This window comes from Salmo salar, chromosome ssa12 (assembly GCF_905237065.1).
Source record: "Salmo salar chromosome ssa12, Ssal_v3.1, whole genome shotgun sequence".
NCBI lineage: Eukaryota > Metazoa > Chordata > Actinopteri > Salmoniformes > Salmonidae > Salmo > Salmo salar.
Genome location: NC_059453.1, coordinates 97,244,454 through 97,259,484, shown reverse-complemented (window position 1 = coordinate 97,259,484; position 15,031 = coordinate 97,244,454). Strand labels below are relative to the sequence as shown.

The window sequence follows — 15,031 nt, the reverse complement described above, 5'->3', positions numbered from 1 at the left end:
CAGGCAGGGGGGGTCAGACAGACAGACAGGCAGGGGGGGTCAGACAGACAGACAGGCAGGGGGGACAGACAGACAGACAGACACAGACAGACAGACAGACAGACAGGAGGGGTCAGACAGACAGACAGGCAGGGGGGACAGACAGACAGGCAGGCAGGGGGGACAAACAGACGGACAGGCAGGGGGGTCAGACAGATAGACAGACAGGCAGGGGGGTCAGACAGATAGACAGACAGGCAGGGGGGTCAGACAGACAGACAGACAGGGGGGGGTCAGACAGACAGACAGACAGGGGGGTCCGACAGACAGACAGACAGGGGGGGTCAGACAGACAGACAGGCAGGGGGGACAGACAGGCAGGGGTGGACAGACAGACACACAGGCAGGGGGGACAGACTGGCAGGGGGGGTCAGACAGACAGACAGGCAGGGGGGGGTCAGACAGACAGACAGGCAGGGGGGACAGACAGGAGGATTACAGGGACGTGACTGGGGCTTTTAGAACATCGATATTTTACGACCATGGCCGCGGTATGAGTAAGGTCTATCTAGGGATTTCATGTCTGATCAAATAGTTGATCTATTAGAATGATATGTTTGGATGCAGTATTAGAATACATCTTCTTACTATACAGGTTGAGAAGGAGACCATTTACTGGTCCGAACCCACAGGCTGGATGTGGTTTGATACATAGAAACAGAATTACTGCTGAAACGGGCATTGCCCATCCAACCACTTAATAAAGCACATTTTGAATCCTGTCCTTCCTACCCTACTTTCCTGGTCAACGGGCACACTTCCTGCTGTACTTTCATGGCCGTCGGTTCACCCATTATGGCTTCAGAGGTCCGAGGTCACCTCTTCTTCCATCTGAGAAGATGGATAATATGGGAACCAGTCAATGTGTAATACTACTGAACAACTAGCCACGGGCTATACTCACACACCACTCTGTTTCAGGACCTTAGTAGACTGCCTCACATTACATGATTATGTGCTCTCCCTCTCTCTCTCTCTCACACACACACACACACACACACACACACACACACACACACACACACACACAACTGGTCTGACATCAGCCCTTTCTCTGTTCATTAGCAGTGTTGTGGCCTGGCTGGTGATGACCTCACTGAGTGATCAGAGAGCTGTAAAAGCCTTAGCTGCTTCTATCCATCCTTCCATCCTTCTATCTACCCATCCATCCATCTGTCAGTCTACCCATCCATCCATCCATCCATCTGTCAGTCTGCCCATCCATCCATCCATCCTTCCTTCCTTCCTTCCATCTGTCAGTCTGCCCATCCATCCATCCATCCATCCATCCATCCATCTCCATCCTTCCATCTGTCAGTCTGCCCATCCATCCATCTGTCAGTCTACCCATCCATCCTTCCATCTGTCAGTCTACCCATCCATCTATCCATCCTTCCATCTGTCAGTCTACCCATCCATCTATCCATCCTTCCATCTGTCAGTCTACCCATCCATCCATCCATCCTTCCATCTGTCAGTCTACCCATCCATCCATCATCCATCCATCCATCCATCCATCCATCTATCTATCTATCCATCCATCCATCTGTCAGTCTGCCCATCCATCCATCCATCCATCCATCCATCCATCCATCCTGTCTGTCAGTCTACCCATCCATCTATCCATCCTTCCATCTGTCAGTCTACCCATCCATCCATCCATCCTTCCATCTGTCAGTCTATCCATCCATCCATCTGTCAGTCTACCCATCCATCCATCCATCCATCCATCCATCCATCTGTCAGTCTACCCATCCATCTATCCATCCTTCCATCTGTCAGTCTACCCATCCATCCATCCATCCTTCCATCTGTCAGTCTACCCATCCATCCATCCATCCATCCTTCCATCTGTCAGTCTACCCATCCATCTATCCATCCATCCATCCTTCCATCCATCCATCCGTCTGTCAGTCTACCCATCCATCCATCCATCCATCCGTCTGTCAGTCTACCCATCCATCCATCCTTCCATCCATCTGTCAGTCTACCCATCCATCCATCCGTCTGTCAGTCTATCCATCCATCCATCTGTCTGTCAGTCTACCCATCCATCCATCCATCCAGCCATCCATCCATCCATCCTTCCATCTGTCATTCTGCCCATCCATCCATCCATCCGTCTGTCAGTCTACCCATCCATCTATCCATCCATCCGTCTGTCAGTCTACCCATCCATCCGTCCGTCCGTCTGTCAGTCTGCCCATCCATCTATCCATCCATCCATCCGTCTGTCAGTCTACCCATCCATCCATCCATCCATCCATCCTTCCATCTGTCAGTCTACCCACCCATCCATCCATCCATCCATCCATCCATCCGTCTGTCAGTCTACCCATCCATCCATCCATCCAGCCTTCCATCTGTCAGTCTACCCATCCATCCATCCATCCTTCCATCTGTCAGTCTACCCATCCATCCGTCCATCCTTCCATCTGTCAGTCTGCCCATCCATCCATCCATCCGTCTGTCAGTCTACCCACCCATCCATCCATCCATCCATCCATCCATCCATCCATCCATCCATCCATCCATCCATCCATCCTTCCATCTGTCAGTCTACCCACCCATCCATCCATCCATCCATCCGTCTGTCAGTCTACCCACCCATCCATCCATCCGTCTGTCAGTCTACCCACCCATCCATCCATCCATCCGTCTGTCAGTCTACCCATCCATCCATCCATCCGTCCGTCTGTCAGTCTACCCATCCATCCATCCATCCGTCCGTCTGTCAGTCTACCCACCCACCCATCCATCCATCCATCCATCCTTCCATCTGTCAGTCTACCCATCCATCCATCCGTCTGTCAGTCTACCCATCCATCTGTCTACCCGTCCGTCCGTCTGTCCATCCGTCCGTCTGTCTGTCTGTCTACCCGTCCATCCATCCGTGTACCCAACCATCCATCCACCCATCCATTCATCCGTGTACCCATCCATCTGTCTACCCGTCCGTCCGTCCGTCTGTCTGTCTACCCATCTGTCTACCCATCCGTCCATCCGTCTACCCATCCGTCTACCCATCCGTCCGTCTATCCATCTGTCAGGAGAGGATACGAGAGGCTAGGATAATTTACCCGCTGCTGCCCTAATTCTCTCTCAATTCAATTAATTTCAGTTTGCTTCATTGGCATGACTTAACAATGTACATATTGTCAAAGTGTACGTTGGGAATGAAGTGATTTATTTTACAATATTAACATAATTAAAATAATTAATATTCAAGATTGTCAATGGGACAATCGGTGACAACAATAATCAAGGGTCAAAATAACCCTACAATGGCATGTGCAGGTTGGTTGGTCTGTCAGACACTGGCCCTCATTTTATAGCAGGCAGCAATGTAGTGCGCTGCCAACCCACAGCTCTCTGCGTCCTCCCCCAACAGGACGGGTAGCCTATCCTCATCAGAGAGGTCTTTGAAACCTTGAATAAGGGTTTCAAATTTGGGGAAACTACACTCTCATTGTTATTTATGTTTGACATGTCGTCAGGAAATGCAGCTCTGTCTCAGGTTCTGCTGTGGTGCAGTGGTTGCACATCCTTTCCTCTACAGGGAGCCAGGTTTTCCTGTATCTACCCTTCTCAATGGCAAGGCTGTGCTCACTGAGCCTGGACTTTGTCAAAGTTTTTCTAAGGTTTTGATCAGTAACCATGGTCAAATTGTTTGCCGTGGTGTTTTGTCGACTTAGGGCCGGATAGCATTGCATTTTGCTTTGTGCTTGTGTTTCCCAATAAGCAATTGTCACAAGAATTTTCAATCCCAATAATCAAAATACATTTACCACAATAGATTTGAACGTACAGTACTACATTCTTTGAACTCTAATGCCATAGATGGGTGTGGAAACAATTCTTACTGTGTCATAATGGCTTGGTGATGCGGAGCGTCACGAGAATGTTCAATCCCAATGATGATAACTAACAATCATTTAAGCTTTGACCATTTACCCGAGGTTTGTAAGACCCTGGGTTTAATAATAATTAGGCAAAGACTCAGATTCTGCAAAAGGTTTTTTTTTTTTATTCACGAGAACGTTCTACCGTCCAAAATGCAAAGACGTCATTTTATAACTCTCACCCCCACCAACTTCCACGCACACACAGACACACAAACAGTAGGTGGGATGTATTTTTCCCCACAGTCCTCATTCCTCGTTTATCAGGCTGGCAGTTCCATCCTCCCGAGTTCCAACCAGGTCAAGTCATGAATAGTTTAATTGTACTCTGTATCTTCTTAGACACACACACACATTTCTCTCCCTTACTTGTCTCGACCAAACCTTATTGGACATAAGTTTACCACTCTAAATATTCATTATACATGTTACATAATCTAATAATTACGTTTCAGGGTGGAATTCTTTAGTCATTACCTTAAACATATACATTCCCTTATCAGCAATGTAGTTTTGTTTTGACTGTGTTGTAATTTGGTTTATCCTGATTGATTGGATGTTCTGGTCCTGAGGCTTCACTATGTTAGTAGAACAGGTTTGTGAACTCAGCCCCAGGACCAGCTGGATGAGGGGACTCTTTTCTGTGTTCAGCTCTTGGCATTCCAGGGCATGGTAATGATATGAGAGGGGGTCACTGTATTTTAGATGTTTCCAAAACTGACTTGCTATTTTTTTATGTTTAATTATTAGTGGATATTGGCCTAATTCTGCCCTGCATTCATTGTTTGTTGTTTTCCTCTGGACATGTAGGTAGGATAATCTTACAGAACTCTGCATGCAGGGTTTCAATTGGGTGTTTGTCCCATTGGGTGAAATCTTGTTTTGCAAGTGGACCCCACACCTCGCTGCCATAAAGTGCAATTGGTTCAATGACATATTCAATTAGTTTTAGCAACATTTTAATAGGCATTTCATTTTTAATGGCGTAGAATGCCCTGCTTTCTCTCTGTTCATTCACTGCCTCATTAACCTCTTGGGGCTATGTGGGACGCTAGCGTGCCACCCATGGTGCACCCTAAAATTTGAATTTTGACATTTATTTGGTTTCAAATTTGCCCCTCTTGAAATGCACCTGGCATTTCAAGAGGGGCAAATTTGAAACCAAATAAATGTCAAAATTCAAATTTTTCAAACATACAACTATCTTACACCCTTTGAAAGATAAACATCTCCTTAATCTAACCACGTTGTCCGATTTCAAAAAGGTTTTACGGCGAAAGCATAAAGTTAGATTATGTTAGGAGAGTACATTGACAATAGCTGTGTGTAATGTTTTGTCAATTCAAAGACAGGCGTCACCAAAACCATAAAACCAGCTAAAATGATGCACTAACCTTTGACAATCTCCATCAGATGACACTCCTAGGACATTATGTTAGACAATGCATGCATTTTTAGTTCTATCAAGTTCATATTTATATCCAAAAACAGCTTTTTACTATGGCGTTGATGTTCAGGAAATCGTTTCCCTTCAATAACCAGCAGTCAAGTCAGCACCACAAATTAAATAATTAAAATTAGAAAACATTGGTAAAATATTATATTGTCATTTAAAGAATTATAGATTTATAGAATTATAGAATTATAGAATTATAGAAAATACTATGTAAATAATCCATTACCTTTGATTCTCTTCATCAGATGTCACTTCCAGGAATTCCAGGTCCATAACGAATGTAGTTTTGTTCAAAAAAGCTCATCATTTATGTCCAAAAAGCTCCGTGTTGTTAGCACATGATCTAAGCCCGCCGGACTTCACTTCATGAACGAGGGGAAAAAATATATTTACGTTCGTTCAAACATGTCAAACGGTGTAAAGCATAAATCATTAGTGCCTTTTTTAACCAGAACATGAATAATATTCAAGGTGGATGAATGCATTCTCTTTTAAAACGTATTGGAACGAGGGTACCCAACATGACCTCGCGCCAGAGTCTAATCGGCCATCACCGTTCCAAGGCTCTTGTTCGGTCAGATCTCACAGTAGAAGACTCAAAACACTTTGTAAAGGCTGGTGACATCTAGTGGAAGCAATAGGAAGTGCCAAAACATTAATCAGCCCCTGTGTGTTTCAATGGCATAGGCTTAAAGGTAATTCAACACATCAGGTATCCACTTCCTGTCAGAATCTGTCTCAGGGTTTTGCCTGCCAAATGAGTTCTGTTATACTCACAGACACCATTCAAACAGTTTTAGAAACTTTAGGGTGTTTTCTATCCATATATAATAAGTATATGCATATTCTAGTTACTGGGTAGGATTAGTAACCAGATTAAATCGGGTCCGTTTTTTTATACAGCCGTGAAAATACTGCCACCTAGCCCCAACAGGTTAAGGTGTCCAGTTGAGCTTATTTTTAAACCTCAGTAATTGTAGTGTGTGCACTACTCTATATATTTTGTACCAATTGAGAACTTTGGTCTAATTCCCTGAGATCTGCATCTTCTCTGGAAAATCATTATTTTAGTCTTTTTGGGGTTTACTGCCAGGGCCCAGGTCTGGCAGTACTGCTCTAGCAGGTCCAGGCTCTGCTGTAGGCCGTGTGCTGTGGGTAACATCAGGCATAGGTCATCTGAGAAGTTCAGGCGTTTAACCTCTGAATTGTGGAGACTAACACTAGGGGCTGAGGATTCGTCTAGAATAGTGGCCAATTCGTTGATGTAAATATTGAAGAGTGCAGGGCTCAGATTAGCAACCCTGACGAAGGCCCCTGGTTAAAGAATTCTGTTCTTTTCTTCCCAATTTTGATGCTGCGCGTATTGCCAGTATACATTGATTTAATCATGTCATGTTTTACCCCCTACACCACCTTCAATATCTTTGTAGAACAGTCCTGTGTGCCAAATAGAATCAAATGTTTTAAAGCCAGCGTACATTTTGGTCTTATGGTGGTAGACATGTTTATCTGTCAGGGTGGTATTGGTCTTATGGTGGTAGACATGTTTATCTGTCAGGGTGGTATTGGTCTTATGGTGGTAGACATGTTTATCTGTCAGGGTGGTATTGGTCTTATGGTGGTAGACATGTTTATCTGTCAGGGTGGTATTGGTCTTATGGTGGTAGACATGTTTATCTGTCAGGGTGGTATTGGTCTTATGGTGGTAGACATGTTTATCTGTCAGGGTGGTATTGGTCTTATGGTGGTAGACATGTTTATCTGTCAGGGTGGTATTGGTCTTATGGTGGTAGACATGTTTATCTGTCAGGGTGGTATTGGTCTTATGGTGGTAGACATGTTTATCTGTCAGGGTGGTATTGGTCTTATGGTGGTAGACATGTTTATCTGTCAGGGTGGTATTGGTCTTATGGTGGTAGACATGTTTATCTGTCAGGGTGGTATTGGTCTTATGGTGGTAGACATGTTTATCTGTCAGGGTGGAAATATGATCAGTCCTGCAATGTTTTTGTTCAATATGTCTTTGACTCAAGACATTGGTGCTTATTCAGGAAGTTTATAACTATTACATTTATAATAATATAGAAAACCTTTCCCAAGTTACTGTTGAAACAAATGCCTCTGATTTTAATTGCATCTCTCACTCTACCTCTACCTCTCTCTCTCCCTCTACCTCTCTCTCTCTCTCCCTCTACCTCTCTCTCTACCTCTCTCTCTCTCTCTCTCTCTCTCTCTCTACCTCTCTCTCTCCCTCTACCTCTCTCTCTCCCTCTACCTCTCTCTACCTCTCTCTCCCTCTACTTCTCTCTCTCTCTCTCTCCCTCTACCTCTCTCTCTACCTCTTTCTCCCTCTACCTCTCTCTCTACCTCTACCTCTACCTCTCTCTCTCCCTCTACCTCTCTCTCTCTCTCCCTCTACCTCTCTCTACCTCTCTCTCCCTCTACCTCTCTCTCTACCTCTACCTCTCCCTCTCTCTCTCCCTCTACCTCTCTCTCTACCTCTCTCTCTACCTCTACCTCTCTCTACCTCTACCTCTCTCTCCCTCTCTCTCTCTACCTCTACCTCTCTCTCTACCTCTACCTCTCTCTCTACCTCTACCTCTCTCTCTACCTCTACCTCTCTCTCTACCTCTACCTCTCTCTCTCCCTCTACCTCTCTCTCTCCCTCTACCTCTCTCTACCTATACCTCTCTCTCTATCTCTCTCTCTACCTCTACCTCTCTCTCTCCCTCTACCTCTCTCTCTCTCTACCTCTACCTCTCTCTCTCCCTCTACCTGTCTCTCTCTCTACTTCTCTCTCCCTCTACCTCTCTCTCTCTCTTACCCTCTACCTCTCTCTACCTCTCTCTACCTCTCTCCCTACCTCTCTCTCTCTCTCTACCTCTCTCTCTACCTCTCTCTCTACCTCTCTCTCTACCTCTCTCTCTACCTCTCTCTCTCTACCTCTATCTCTCTCTACCTCTTTCAAACCCTGCCGTTGTGACAGACGGACTGCTTGGCCAGATGAGATGATATCACCTCTACCTCCTATAACCGGGGATTTAAAGTGTGACCATTTGCTCCTAGATATTTTGCTGTGCGACCTGACATTTTATTATGGGAGCGATCAGGTGCAACCAGGACCCCAAAATCTCCCAGATAATAAATAGTGGTTTTACTGATAGGCTTCACTGTGCAGTTGTTTCAGAGTGACCTAGAGAAAAAAGCCAGCTCAGATATGTTCAGTCCAAAGCTTACATGTAAAGAATATTAAAGAAAGCATCAGTGATTTTTATTTTATTTCTTGCAACTTCCTGAAGACCTAATGACATGGGAAGGCCTGTCTATCCCTTTTTGCAGCCAGTTAGCGATGCCGAAAGTCATTTCTAATGGCTTTCCCATCAAACTTTCCAAATTAAATGATAACTGCAGTGTTGGCTTACCGGGCAGAATGATATGATATCATGATGATTTGTATCAATCCGGCGTGTTTGGGGGTCACTTAGAAATGCCCTTGTTTTTGAAAGAAAAGCACTTTTTTTTTTTCTTCATTTAAAATAACATCAAATTGATCAGAAATACAGTGTAGATATTGTTAATGTTGTAAATGACTATTGTAGCTGGAAACAGATGATTTTTAATGGAATATCTACATAGACGTTGTCGTGTCTTTACTATGGATTAAATGGTATATGACATGCTATTTTATCAATTCTCTGTAATTAATATTCCCTGATTTAAACTAATCATGTAAATGTAATTAACTAGGAAGTTGGGGCACCACGGAAGAATGTTTATAGTGCTGTTGTATTCCGAATAAACTCTAAAAGACCTGGTAATCAGTAGCAGTCAATTATTATTCGTCACCTTATTCAGTCTCATCTGAATATCGTAAAATTCTTGGTTATCTTCACGAACCCTGGCTAACAAGTTGAATCAGCAATACAACATTTGGTTTAATTATTTATTTACTAAATACCTAAATAATCACATACAATTACATCTACACAGAATGGCTCATACATTGATTACTAATTATGTCATAAAAGAAAACTTCCCTATCGGACGGAACAGATATGACTGCCGGTTACACAAAGAAAGGGGGTTGGGTTTTGAATGAATGAGCGGGAAGACTGAGGAACAAAAGGATTGGGTCTCTATCAGACCTTATGAAGCTATGCTGTCGTAAATACACAATCTTATGCTATCTAAATTTTACCGCCCATTCGGAAAAGGAAAATGCAAAAAATATATTTATCTAAGCTGCGTTTTGATAGATTGGTCGAAGATGGAAGGCTGGGTTGCCCAGCAGAGATCTCCCTTTTCCTTTGAAGAATATTTCTGGGCGGATACGTTGGAGTACTGCTGTCGTGTGATAGAATGGATACGTTGTAGTACTGCTGTCGTGTGATAGAATGGATACGTTGTAGTACTGCTGTCGTGTGATAGAATGGATACGTTGGAGTACTGCTGTCGTGTGATAGAATGGATACGTTGGAGTACTGCTGTCGTGTGATAGAATGAATACGTTGTAGTACTGCTGTCGTGTGATAGAATGAATACGTTGGAGTACTGCTGTCGTGTGATAGAATGAATACGTTGGAGTACTGCTGTCGTGTGATAGAATGGATACGTTGGAGTACTGCTGTCGTGTGATAGAATGGATACGTTGGAGTACTGCTGTCGTGTGATAGAATGGATACGTTGGAGTACTGCTGTCGTGTGATAGAATGGATACGTTGGAGTACTGCTGTCGTGTGATAGAATGGATACGTTGGAGTACTGCTGTCGTGTCATAGAATGGATACGTTGGAGTACTGCTGTCGTGTGATAGAATGGATACGTTGGAGTACTGCTGTCGTGTGATAGAATGGATACGTTGGAGTACTGCTGTCGTGTGATAGAATGGATACGTTGGAGTACTGCTGTCGTGTGATAGAATGGATACGTTGGAGTACTGCTGTCGTGTGATAGAATGGATACGTTGTAGTACTGCTGTCGTGTGATAGAATGGATACGTTGGAGTACTGCTGTCGTGTGATAGAATGAATACGTTGTAGTACTGCTGTCGTGTGATAGAATGGATACGTTGTAGTACTGCCGTCGTGTGATAGAATGGATACGTTGTAGTACTGCCGTCGTGTGATAGAATGGATACGTTGTAGTACTGCCGTCGTGTGATAGAATGGATACGTTGTAGTACTGCTGTCGTCAGGTGATAGAATGGATGCGTTGTAGTACAGCTGTCGTGTGATAGAATGGATACATTGTAGTAATGTCGTCGTGTGATAGAATGGATGCGTTGTAGTACTGCTGTTGTCGTGGTAGAACACATGCGTTGTAGTACCCTGTCGTTCTGAAGAGATTGTCTGTCCTTTCCTAGGCCGCGTACGTTTACAGCTGCTGCTGATAACTCGACGTCTAGGATGTATCACTTCTTTAGCGAATAAGAGTTCAACGTTCATACCAAGTTGCCATACTCGTGCTATATTCTGGCTGGTGTAGTCGAAATTCATCCTTCCAGCGTGGCGATCGTCACCTCCACGTTGAAATTAGTATGGACACCAGTCCTCACGTCGTCGGGAACACAAGGTTGTCAACGGGCTTTTGTATTGGGGGAGAGAAGGGCGTGTTTCATAGTTCTCAACCAATGTCTATTCACTTGGGCGTGGCCACTGAGCGAGCATTGTTTACTTATGAAAACAATTCTCTCATTTAGAAGCTAAAATTACATTTAATCTTTTCGCAAATAGTTTCACATTTAAATTGCACAACAATTCCATGTGAATCTGAATGTGTAGACTTTACAAGATACAATTTATGTCGTCCTATCATCAGATATAATATCCTAGACACCAACTGATCTGACATCATGTTCTGTAAGTACCAACAGACACTTTCAACTGGTTGGAAAAAAGAAAATACCTCCTACAACAGGACAATGACCCAAAGCACAGCTCCAAACTATGCAATAACTATTTAGGGAAGAAGCAGTCAGCTGGTATTCTGTCTATAATGGAGTGGCCAGCACAGTCACCGGATCTCAACCCTATTGAGCTGTTGTGGGAGCAGCTTGACCGTATGGTACGTCAGAAGTGCCCATCAAGCCAATCCAACTTGTGGGAGGTGCTTCAGGAAGCATGGGGTGAAATCTCTTCAGATTACCTCAACAAATTGGCAACTAGAATGCCAAAGGTCCGCAAGGCTGTAATTGCTGCAAATGGAGGGTTCTTTGACAGAAAGCAAAGTTTGAAGGACACAATTATTATTTCAGTTAAAAATCATTATTTATAACCTTGTCAATGTCTTGACTATATTTCTTATTCATTTTGCATCTCATTTCATGTCTGTTTTCATGGAAAACAAGGACATTTCTAATTGACCCCATAACTTTTGAACGGTAGTGTATATTTTCTTCCCCACACCTCAAAAGTTGTCTGATGTGGGGGTTTTTTTCTGTATGGACCTCGCCTTGGTGCATGGGGGCATTGTCATGCTGAAACAGGAAACGGCTTTCCCCAAACTGTTTCCACAAGGTTGGAAGCACAGAATTGTATGGAATTTATGCTGTAGCATTAAGATATTTGCAACCGAGTGTTGCAACCGAGGACAGACATTTGTTATGCCCTTCAGCACTCTGCGGTCCCGTTCTGTGAGCTTGTGTGGCCTACCACTTTGCGGCTGAGCCGTTGTTGCTCCTAGACGTTTCCGCTTCACAATAACAGCACTTACAGTTGACCGGGGGCAGCTCTAGCAGGATAGAAATTTGACGAACTGACTTGTTGGAAAGGTGGCATCCTATGACGGTGCCACGTTGAAAGTCTCTGAGCTCTTCAGTAAGGCCATTCTACTGCCAATGTTTGTCTGTGGAGATTGCATGGCTGTGTGCTCAATTTTATTCACCTGTCAGCAACGGGTGGGGCTGAAATACCCGAATCAACTAATTTGAAGGGGTGTCCACATACTTTTGACTATATAGTTTATCTCAAAGCTGTAGTGAGGGGGAAAAAAATGAATCGTCTTCCTGAGTTTTTTATTTTTATTTTCCTCTAGCGGAAGGTGTCTGACAGTACATTGTCACCTTGCTCTGTGATGTCATTTATGGTATCCAATTGCTTTGAATTTGAATTAGTACATGGTAGACCCAATGACATAGAATGGCTGGTACAATTGTGTTTTGTCTTTCTCTGATACCAACCTCCTCATACAACACTGAAACACACACACACACACACACACACACACACACACACACACACACACACACACACACACACACACACACACCTTTTGAAATTACTCTGTTCCTCTTTCTCCCTCTCTCAGGGATGTGCTTCTTCCTGATTTAATCAGGAATTCTTGCCTTTTTCTGACATTTATCCTCCATTCATTTCTGAAACGGACCTTATCCCCTTGTCAAAATCCTGTTATTGTTGTGCTGATCAAACCCCTGCTCTCTGCTCCTCTAGGCATGGTGATGGTGTGTTTCGAGGGAGACATAGACGGCTACATCAACCTGGTGGCGTACCCGTACGTGGAGAGTGAGGGCCTGGACCACGAGGACCTACCGGAGAGGGACCAACCCCGGAGGAAACACTCCCGACGTAGCCTCCACCGCTCCACCTCCGAGATTAAGGAGGAGAAGCTACCACACGAGAGTGACAGCACTGAAAAGTGAGTAGAGCAGTGGGGATAGGGAATGGTGTGTGTGTGTGTCTACCAGAGAGATAAAAGACGACCGCCCCGCACACCAGAGAAACACTACTGAGAAGTGAGTGAGAAGCCAGTGGGATGGGTGGGTGGGTATGTATGCTTATGTAATAATCAATAACTCATTAGCAAATCAAATGCTTCTTAAACAACAGGTGTAGACTAACAGCGAAGGGCTTCCCAAAAAGATGAAGTAAGAAAGAGATGGCACAAGATAATACAAGATAATAAAATACAAGATATAAATACACTATGAGTAGCGATAACTTACTTACAATGCATTCAGATCCCTTCTCTTGTTACGTTACAGCCTTATTCTAAAATTTATTAAATTGTATTATTACCTCATCAATCTACACACAATACCCCGTAATGACAAAGCAAAAAAACTGTTTTTTAGAAATGTTTGACAATGTATTAAAAATAACAACTTAAATATCATATTTAATTAAGTATTCAGACCCTTTACTCAGTACTTTGTTGAGGCACCTTTGGCAGTGATTACAGCCTCGAGTCTTCTTGGGTATGACGCTACAAGCTTGGCACACCTGTATTTGGGGAGTTTCTCCCATTCTTCTCTGCAGATCCTCTCAAGCTCTGTCAGGTTGGATGGGGAACGTCACTGCACAGCTCTTTTCAGGTCGGGTTCAAGTCCGGGCTCTGGCTGGGCTACTCATGGACATTGAGAGACTTGTCATGAAGCCATTCCAGCGTTGTCTTGGCTGTGTGCTTAGGGTCGTTGTCCTGTCAGAAGGTCAACCTTCACCCCAGTCTGAGATCCTGAGCGCTCTGGAGCAGGTTTTCATCAAGGATCTCTCTGTACTTTGCTCTTGTTCATCTTTCCCTTAATCCTGACTAGTCTCCCAGTCTCTGCCACTGAAAAACATCCCCACAGGATGATGCTGCCATCATCCCCACAGTTATGGTCAGATTTGACGAATGGAGGGAGAGGGAGGGCCTTGTAATCGTCTCTGATTGTGGAGTACAGGGGATCTAGAGTTGTGTTGCCTCTAGTTGCACAGGAGACATGCTGGTAGAAATGAAGGAAAATGGATTTCAATTTCCCTGCATAGAAATGACCAGCCACGAGAAGCGCTGCCTCTGGGTGTTTGCTTATGGCTCTATACAGCTGGTTGAGTGAGGTCTTAGTGCCAGCATCAGTTTGTGGTGGTAAATGGACAACTGCAAAAAAAGATAAATGAAAACTTTCTTGGTAAATGGTAAGAGTACTTGAACAGACATCAAAACTCCATTTTGTTTTATTTTTATTTTTTTTATATACTGTAAAACTATTTGGTGGAATGTGCTTCGTGGCTTGTCCTGATTTATTTTATTTAAAACATGTTGTCTTGAGTGAGCACACCAGCTACCATAAGACCTACAGAAATAAACACCCCAAAAAAACAGTAGGACTGTGAGCATAAAAAAAATGCCTCTGATGGGATACATTCCTTGCCAAATGACAACCGTTTTATTACAAATTCAAAATGTACTGGTTGATTTGAAGTAGGACAAATGTGTTCCAACAACAAGCTGCAGTTTTGGAATAATTGCGTCCCTTCTATTTTCCGCTTAGGCTTTTTCCACTTAGGCTATTTGAAATTGGTTAGCATAAACAATAACCCCCCCCCCTAAACATAGACAGGTTCCACACTGAAAATATGAAGCCAAAATAAACATTTGTTTGATAAATACAGAGCTTGTTTTCATCAGAATCATTACACCTTGGCCTACTCACCAAACAGATACCCTGGATGTAATTCATCACCATGCAGTGTTTGTTCCATGTGGAATTGATAATCCATTTAGAATTAGTCTGTAGGCCTATATCAAAAATAAGACATATTTTGGTTTGTAACCCTGAAAAAATGGCAAACTAAGGCCCCGTTTGAAATCATCCCTGAGTATAACTGTTTCGGAATTGCGAGATGCACATCACTTCAAC

General features: G+C 43.7%; 1 protein-coding gene across 2 annotated transcripts in view; it reads left to right on the top strand.

The window, feature by feature from the left end:
• The window catches only part of LOC106566225 (inositol hexakisphosphate kinase 1), a 47,734-nt gene that overhangs the window by 17,493 nt on the left and 15,210 nt on the right, over positions 1-15,031 (top strand). For both annotated transcript variants that reach the window (XM_045691965.1, XM_045691966.1), the window contains exon 2: positions 12,846-13,050. In XM_045691965.1, the coding sequence (XP_045547921.1) occupies positions 12,846-13,050 (205 nt within the window). The remainder of the gene's footprint in view (positions 1-12,845; positions 13,051-15,031) is intronic.